The 9,363-nt window shown below is 31.6% G+C and overlaps 1 protein-coding gene across 2 annotated transcripts in view; it reads left to right on the top strand.

Annotated features, from left to right (window-relative positions):
* Positions 1-946: 946 nt before the first annotated feature.
* Positions 947-9,363, top strand: part of LOC106074990 (uncharacterized) — a 122,202-nt gene continuing 113,785 nt past the window's right edge. The window contains exons 1-2 of one of the 2 annotated variants that reach the window (XM_056010374.1): positions 947-1,121; positions 1,201-1,275. In XM_056010374.1, the coding sequence (XP_055866349.1) occupies positions 1,008-1,121; positions 1,201-1,275 (189 nt within the window). In that variant the 5' untranslated portion in view covers positions 947-1,007. The remainder of the gene's footprint in view (positions 1,122-1,200; positions 1,276-9,363) is intronic. The other variant, XM_056010373.1, reaches the window with a different exon arrangement.

The following is a 9,363-nucleotide window of genomic DNA, read 5'->3' as shown; positions in this document are numbered from 1 at the left end:
CCCCCATGAGGATACATTTAATATCTGTTATTTAGGCCTATAAGACAAGAAGATATCTCAATTTGATTACTAGGGGGCGCTCCACAGTAGGAAAAACTTTGTTTGATTATGAAGAAACGTATGTAACGACCCGTACCCATTAAAGTTTTCAAATTTAAAATATCAATTTTCATTAAGATTCAAACCCAAGACCCAAGCTTCGGAAGCCAAGCACTTAACAGCTCAGCTGCCTTGCCCTATGACATAGACACGGTAAATAACTTTTGATTTACAAGCTGGGCATGTGTGTGGTTATAATTGCATGTATATGTTTGTATGTGTATATGTGAGTTTATAAGTTGATGCATAGCGCCAATCAATTGGTAAAAGAAAAAATTAACTTATCAGATAGTGATATTTAATATAGTGTGTACACTTATTTTTTGTGACATTATGAGTTAAGGATTTGTTGGTTAAATATAGATGTTACGGTCGTAGCGCAGCAGTAATGAATGGAATGGATGTTTAAAAGGGGAAGCCGGGAGAAATTGACAGGAAGAGAAATGAAATGTTCGTATTTACATAACTTGTTGTAATATTAAAGTATTTATAGAGTAATAACCTGAGAGTGCATTATTATTTCAAAGAGACTTGTGTCGTAACAATATATTTAATAACAAATCGGAAATTCCAAATTTTTCTCCTGAAATATAAATAGACACCAAAGTTTGTTAGATTCTTTCGTCGTTTGCACATTTACTTAATTCTACTTCCTTAACGTAATGTTAGTCAAATGTACTTAATTCTACTTCTTTAACGTAATGTTAGTCAAATTCCGCCGACACATGTCCAGAAATAAACATAAAAAATACTCTCGTGTGAGAGACAACTGGATCCCAAACCTCGACAGCAAATGCGGACAACTCTTTAGGACATATTAAGGTTTGTAATGATAGTTGGAAAGAAAATGGCTGGGCAAAGCTCAGATCAAAACTGTAACAACAAACGTTCACAGCTAATGTTTGGAAATGAACAAGAAAAAAAAAGTGAAACATGAGTTACAACAAGGTCTACACAGTACTCAGAGTTTTGTACGTCATTTCTTGAACTGGAGGATAAAAAAGTCTATTTGGGTAGCAAAGGTAAAAAAAAAAGTTCAGTTATCTGCCCTTGTATGTTTGGTAAACACATTTCTTTGTACCAATTCTTATTTATTTTTAGAACTCGTCAAAGATGTCCTGCAAGAGAAAAACTCAAACCGATAGAAAAGTATCGAAAAGACTGAAAACAGAAAATGTAAGTCTGTACTTGTTTAAATTAACTAAAAAAAATTCTCTCATTTAGGCACATCTCCAACAATTCCCAAATCTCAACATATCTAAATCAGTGGTCTTTAAAAAAAATCCGCCAGCGCCCTTCTCTAAAAAAAAACAACACTTATAAAAAAGCGTGAGATGGCGAATTTGAACAAAATGTCATCAATTTATTAATGTTTATGCTTTCACTAACACTTATCCCACATGGGAGATGACCGCATGTCAAAGGCGATCTTCTTTGGCGAGTTTTGAGTAGGACGGATTTACAGAGGTGTCTCAGCGTGAGCGCTATAAAGATCCACTTAGGCGCTATTTTGTCATCATTGGCATAGAGGAAAGTACCTGGCAGTATTCACTGACAGGAGATGGCCTCTAAGAGAGAAGTTGGAGAGCTCTCACAAAAGCTACATAACTAGACAATTTTGAAATAATATTTCATCACTAACAGAAAAAAAACTCTATTTGTGTAACACATGTTTAAAAAAATATATATTTAGTTTTAATCAATTTTCTATCAATATTATAAGACTTCTAAGAAGTTACTAAATAATAGCCATACACGAGAAGCTGCCCTTTGCAAAAACAAAATGATATTTAAGGTTAATTAATTCATTTTTTAATAAGTATTTAATGTTTAAAGGGCTGCTCCATCTTAATCTTTTTATAAAGGTGGCATCGTATGAGATGATCCTATTACCTCGTTTTACATTGTCATAAAGTCACTTAGGCAACCGCTTGTTTGACAAGAAAGGAATGAAGTTAGTGGGCCATGAAGTCAGTCCTGGTTCAGTCCTCCAGTGAAACGAACAAGTCCAGGAAGAGACAGTAGAGTTTATGAGTTTAGTACAGTGATATACAATCTAACGTTGTAGTTGTTGATTGTATTGCCAATTGTGTCGTATTGGTTGTTTTATTTGACCATTATTAAAGTACCAGATTATTTGGAGCCTTGTGGTCAAGTTGTTAATGTGTTGTGTTGTGTTTAGCAGTGTTTACAAAAGGCCTGATTAAGAGATAATCATAACAATATCAAACATGTACAAACAACTTTTTTTTTCATCTCATACTTTTTTCTTCACTTCACGCTCAACCTTGACATACCAGGTAGGGTTTTAATGAAAAAATAAATATTAATTGCCATTTTTACAATCATCAATGAACTTTTTTTATCTTTAACGAAGCTAGACCGTCCATGGAAGTGCCTGAGAATGATAATTCTTCCGTTTCTAATAAAATAACAATAATGATACTAATAAAGACAATAACAATGTAGAATTAAAATTGCAATTTAAAAAAGCAGAAAAATCTGGTTTTAAATGAATGTGATTACTTTTGAATTGAAATTTAATTCAATTATTAGAATCTAAAACTAGCAGTCTTAATAGATCTATTATATCTATACAATTTAAATGGTGTTTGTAAAATATAGTCTATCAGTAATACATGATCATATATTTATATATTTTAAAATCTTCACAAAACCTAGATTTATACTCTTTGTATTCGCCCATATTGTTTGTAGAGATTTTAATTGTAAGCGTAAATAAATGTGTCGATTATGAGTAACGAATACTGCAGCCGATAAATCCATTCTTCTTTCTTTTCTAGATTAGCTTGTGTAGAGTCTAGATCTAGAATTAGAGTAGACTTAATTAACCTTAAAGTTTAAAATCTATTACATAATAGATCAAATTTACCATACTAGATCTAGATGTCTCCTATCTAATCAATTTATAGATAATCGTAAGATAGATATTGGTTCAGATGATGTTCTACTAGATCCATAATCAGTATAGGTCTATAATTAGATCTATCTAGTGTTAAGAGACTTGTATATCTTGTAAAAAGTTTTCCTTCCAGACCCTGCATTCAAGATATGTAAGGCAGACGATGTTATTAAGGTCATCTTTTTCTGTAGCCTACAGTTAACGAGGGTGTCTTGTGACCAGCACAACGACCAACTACAGGTGCTCCTTCCCTAATGCCAGTAAAGATTAAATGGGTTGCCCGAATTAGCCTAAAAAAAGCAAAGACTTATTAGAAGTTTAAGTTAATGATTAACATGCATGTCAAGATTGACACTCAAAATGCATAGAACATAATTATCTTCTTTTTTAAATTAACATCTGTACTATTTAAATAACTTAAGCTAAAACGGTAAATTTAAATCTAAAAGTTAGACTCTGGTGTAGTTCTATATAAACTACCATAACTTATTAGATCTTAGGTAATGTAGAAAATATATATCTACATCTAAATTCACATTAGCTTCTAGTCTAGATTTATAGACAATTTAATTTATACTAGATCTTGTCTATTGACATATCCATTTTTAGAGTTTAGATATAGGCCTACTTAGATTTAAATAAAAGTTAATGCATCTATATAAAATCCAAAAAGTAGTCCTACAAGATATATAGACTAATTCTAAAATTGTAAATATCATTGTTTAAAAAAATAATTAAAATTAACTAGATAGGAACTAAAATGTACACTTTAAAATGAAGATATAGTTACATACTTTTTTTCTAATTGCAAAAATTCAGACAGGATGACTAGGGACGGAGCGGGCAGGATTCAAACCCAAGACTATGGAGAGACAATTATTATTGCATATCACACTACCAGGCTGTGAAATCTAGTTAACGAGGGTGTCTTGTGACCAGCACAAGTGCTCCTTCCCTAGTGCCAGCAAAGATTGAATGGGTTGCCTGACTTAGCCTTAAAAACCAAAGACTTATTAGAGTTTAAGTCAATGATTAACATGCATGCCTAGATTTACACTTGAAATGTATAGAACATAATTATCTTCTTTTTTAAATAACATTTGTGCTATTTAAATAACTTAAGCTACAACGATAAATTTAAATCTAAAATTTAGACTCTGGTGTAGTATATAAACTACCCTAACTAATTAGATTTTAGGTAATGTAGAATATATATATATGTTAGCTTCTTTTCTAGCTCTAATTCACTTCATACTAGATCTAGTCTATGAATTTATCCATCTTTAGACATTTGATATAGGCCTACTAAGATTTAAAAAAAGGTCAATGCATCTATATAAAATATAAAATTCTAGATCTAGAAGATAAACAAAAGTAGGCCTAATAGATCTAGACTAGTTCTAAAATTGTAAATAACTTTGTTTAAAAACAATAATTCAAATCAACTAGATAGGATCTAAAATGTACACTTTAAAATGTAGATATAGTTACAGACATTTTTTTTCTAATTGCAAAAATTTAGAATCTAGATCTAGTACTCCAAAAGTAATTTTAAAGTTAATTGGAGCTCTAAATAGAAATCTAGACTACCAAAGCCTAATGAATTTTTATTTTTTTTACATTTCGTTATAAAGCATTTTACATGTATTACATTCAGTCTAAGTGCAAACAAAAAAATTGCAATCAACTTAGTTGAAACAATTTATAAAAAGAAAGCAACTTTATATTCATATTTTGTTCTAATTTCCAGAAAAGTACAGACCTTTGTTTTCCTCAAGACACCTGTGGACTTGGTATGAAATCAGAGTGAAAATATACCTAACTTCAAAACTAGTCTTATCATCATCATCAACACTACTTTGAGTTCTTTATGGAACATAGGGCCTCAACAAAAAACACACCACTCTCCTTGGTCTCTTGCTAGTTTTTTTATGGTGTCCCAGCTCTTCACGGTCTTCTCGGCTTCTTCATGTACATTGTGTCGCCATGTTCTTTTTAGTCTTACTCTGTGTCTTGTTCCCTGGGGGCTCCACTCTAAGGCCTGCCTAGCTCTGTTGCTGGTATCTTTTCTAAGGGTGTGACCAATCCATCTACACTTTCTCTCTAAGATCTGCACTTCTAATATTTTTCTGTCCACTCATCTCACACAGTTTTGTGTTTTGTACTTAATGGTATGAAATCAGAGTGAAACAATATCTAAATTGAAAATTAGTCTTATGTTGTTTTTTTTTAATTATCAAATTTTTCTCTAGAATTTAGCTTGAGTTAGACTTGATCTATTTATAGATATTTCTTGATTGACCCAATACTGTACATTGTGTTGTAAACATTGGATCAAGTTTATTTCCTTGTTCTCCAGGTGATCATGAAACTCAGGAGTCAGAAGGTGGAGAAGCTGATCTACACAAATATCTTGTGGGCTGTAAGAAGAATCCAGGTCATAGCCAGTTTATACCTGTTGAGACATTCACCTTGAAACATTTACCTGAAGGTTTTCAAGACAATGATTTGTATGAATACATCAAAGTTATAGCTGACCTCACAGTTAGAGTTAGTGTGGAAATGTCAAGTCCAGACAGACCAAAGTTTTATCCAAAGACAACTCAACCATATCCATTTTATAACATGAGTGAGAGAAGAAACTAGATCTCAACACAAGTTTCTCTTTATAGTGTCACATCCTCATGGATGTTCTAAACAGGTCAGTGTTGGTCAATGGAAGGACAGACTAGAGGTGGATGAAGTTAGATCTCAGTTGACTTATACAACTTGTACATGTCCAGGAAGTAGTGGAGCATATGTCAACTATCTGAGGAATAGTGGCTGGACTTGGCCTGAACTTGTCCACAGTGGAAGTCTCAAGTCTGGATTAAATTACAGTGGGGTTGGTTTTGTCTAGTGAGTTGTTTCCCTTATGAGTTGTCCAGCTCCACCATGAAGATGTCTTTGAGAACCCTTGACATTCTGAACATCAAACTTAAATGTCTCTTTAGTCTTGTGATAAATACATTTATACTTTAAGATAAATATTTATAGAAACATTTTTTTTTGGACTTAGAAAATAAAAATCTTCCTATTGTCTTCGATCAACTTTTGTTGTTGTTATGTAAATAAAGTGTGTATGCTGTCTTTAAATTTACAATGTTTTGTTTCCTTTTTTATCCATGTTTGTTGTTTGTAATTTACATTTACAATAATTGAAACCTGTTTAAATACAATAGAATCTACCAGAATTTGCTTTCGACGATCAGGTTTGTGGAAAAAATTATTAGATGTAGTTCGTATGTTGTTTTTTTTTTATTATTTAAAATACAATCTAAAAGTTTGCAAATATTTCAAATACAAAAAGTTGTCGGGTATAATAAAATATAATTAATCAAATTAAAATTTTAGTGTGTTTTTTGATTTTTTTTTTTTAAAGTTCTTTTATAATCTAGCAGCCATGTTTTGTTTTTCAAGGGAGTTAACTAAATACTAATTTTTAAAATTAAAATCACAGTTGTCTTTTTATGTATCTCAAAAACTTACATTTAATTTGTATAATAAATATATCGAAAGATTTACAGTAAACAACCTACTAATTGTAGACTGTATTTTTTCATTTTAAATATAATTAAAAATTTAGCAATCATTTTAAAAGAAACAAGCAAAAAATTAATGTAAATTAGAAAAAAAAATCAAATATTTTGTTTGATATTCATCTTTTGACTTCTTCACAAACGCGTGGCATTTTTTTTTTCAAAGTAGATAAATGATAAAATACTATTTTTAAGATTAAAAACATATTTGTCTTTGCTTACATTTAATTTTCTGTATCATATTTTAACAGTGTACTAAAACAAATGTGTCGAAGAGGAGTCAATGTTGGTAACAAAACAAATACATGTGTGATAATTAGATAATGGTACTAAATAATCCATAAAAACAAAACATTTACTAAATTTCAATAACCAAATCCTCAAGACCAAGAATGTTGTATTGATTCTTATAGATGTCATGTTATTACCTTAACGTATTTCTCTATTAAAAACATCATTTACATAACTAGAAGAGTCATGGAGGGGCTACTGTAATAATGTATGGGTGGATTGAAGCTCACGTATTTCTACAAGACTTTGATAAGAACCTTTGATGCTTGACTGTACTGCAAGAACTTATATCAGAAGTATATAAAAGTAAAGTTCCCTTTTAGACGGGGGGGGGGAAGTAAAGGTGGTTGGTCGTTGTGCAGTCCACGTGACTCTCTCGTAAAAAGTTAGTCAAAGAAACAGACGTCCTAAACATCATCTGACCTATAGACCGCATGTTCTAAAAGAGTAACTTTACTTTTTACTTTTTAGTAGTATCAGTGGTTAACTAAGTTATTATAGTGTCATGCTATAGCGTGTGGGTTCGGTCCTCGTACTGTCTACTTCTTTTTCTTTATTTTTTTTTTCATTCTACGAAAAGAACAAATTAAAAATGCGTGACATCATTTATTAAAATTTTAAAGAAATGTAATTATTTAGTAAATTAAAACAATAGTTATTAACAGCTACTGTACAGTGTGTCATCAAGACATCAATTTCAGCTTTATAAAGTAAAAAGTGATGTGAAACAAAGTTATTCTAAAATTCAGATATTTTACATTTCCCTTTGTTAGATAAGGGGAGTGGACCCTCCTAAATTTTTTGCTCTTCAAACGATGGAGAATATTTAAACACAGTAAACAGACAGGGTAGATAATCCACGAATTAACTATTTCTATGCATTGATCCTAGTAGCCTCCCTTATTTTCTCTGTCTATTTTCTTTCTCTATTTCTCTCTATCTCATAATCTCTCTTTTATTCTGTCGTACTCTCTCTCTCTCTCCGTTGACATTGTGTTTATGTGTATGTGTTTGTTGTTATTCTACTTGGTATGAAAGCTCATATTTGTGTGTAACCTGTGTTATGTGAGAGTGTGTTATTAAAGAGTCTGATGTATCCAGCGTCTAGTGTTGGCGTCGCTTACAGAGTTCAGTGTTCCTTTAGTGCAATATTAAGCTTATAAGTGTATTGTTTAAGCTTACACTCTCTCGTTTCTTCTGTCTCTCCCTCTTTTTTCCACTTCCTCTCTCTTTCTCTCTTTCTCTCGTCTGTTATGCTTTGGTGCTGGTATCCTACTTTGGTTTTTTCAATAACAATTGCATTTCCTATAACCTTTGCTATTAAGTTTTTCTTGATTTTTTTTTTTTTTGGTGATTGGTTCAACTTAACCCAAACATTCACAAGTTTTTTGGTAACTTGTTCAACTTGACCCAAACATTCACAAGTTTTTTGGTAACTTGTTCAACTTGACCCAAACATTCACAAGTTTTTTGTTTACTTGTTCAACTTGACCAAAACCTTCACAAGTTTTTTTGTGACTTTTTCAACTTGGCCCAAACATTCACAAATTTTTGGTTACTTTTTAACTTGTCCCAAACATTCACAAGTTTTTTGGTAACTTGTTCAATTTTATCCAAACATTCACAAGTTTTTTGGTAACTTGTTCAACTTGACCCAAACATTCACAAGTTTTTTTGTGACTTGTTCCACTTAAACCAAACATTCACAAGTTTTTGTTTACTTGTTCAACTTGACCCAAACATTCACAAGTTTTTTGGTGACTTGTTCAACTTCACCCAAACATTCAAAAGTTTTTTGGTGACTTGTTCCACTTGACCCAAACATTCACAAGTTTTTTGGTAACTTGTTCAACTTCACCCAAACATTCAAAAGTTTTTTGGTGACTTTTTCAACTTGACCCAAACATTCACAAATTTTTGGTTACTTTTTAACTTGTCCCAAACATTCACAAGTTTTTTGGTAACTTGTTCAACTTGATCCAAACATTCACAAGTTTTTTGGTAACTTGTTCAACTTGACCCAAACATTCACAAGTTTTTTTGTGACTTGTTCCACTTAAACCAAACATTCACAAGTTTTTGTTTACTTGTTCCACTTAAACCAAACATTCACAAGTTTTTGTTTACTTGTTAAACTTTACCCAAACATTCCAAAGTTTTTTGGTGACTTGTTCAACTTCATCCAAACATTCCCAAGTTTTTTGGTGACTTGTTCAAATTCACCCAAACATTTACAAGTTTTTTGGTGACTTGTTCAACTTGACCCAAACATTCACAAGTTTTTTGGAAACTTGTTCAACTTGACCCAAACATTCACAAGTTTTTTGGTAACTTGTTCAAATGACCCAAACATTCACAAGTTTTTTGGTGACTTATTTCACTTGAACCAAACATTCACACAAGTTTTTTGTTTACTTGTTCAACTTGACCCAAACATTCACAAGTTTTTTGGTGACTTGTTCAACTTGACCA

This window comes from Biomphalaria glabrata, chromosome 14 (assembly GCF_947242115.1).
Source record: "Biomphalaria glabrata chromosome 14, xgBioGlab47.1, whole genome shotgun sequence".
NCBI lineage: Eukaryota > Metazoa > Mollusca > Gastropoda > Planorbidae > Biomphalaria > Biomphalaria glabrata.
The sequence above is the reverse complement of the archived record's forward strand: the minus strand, read 5'-3'. Positions and strand labels throughout refer to the sequence as shown.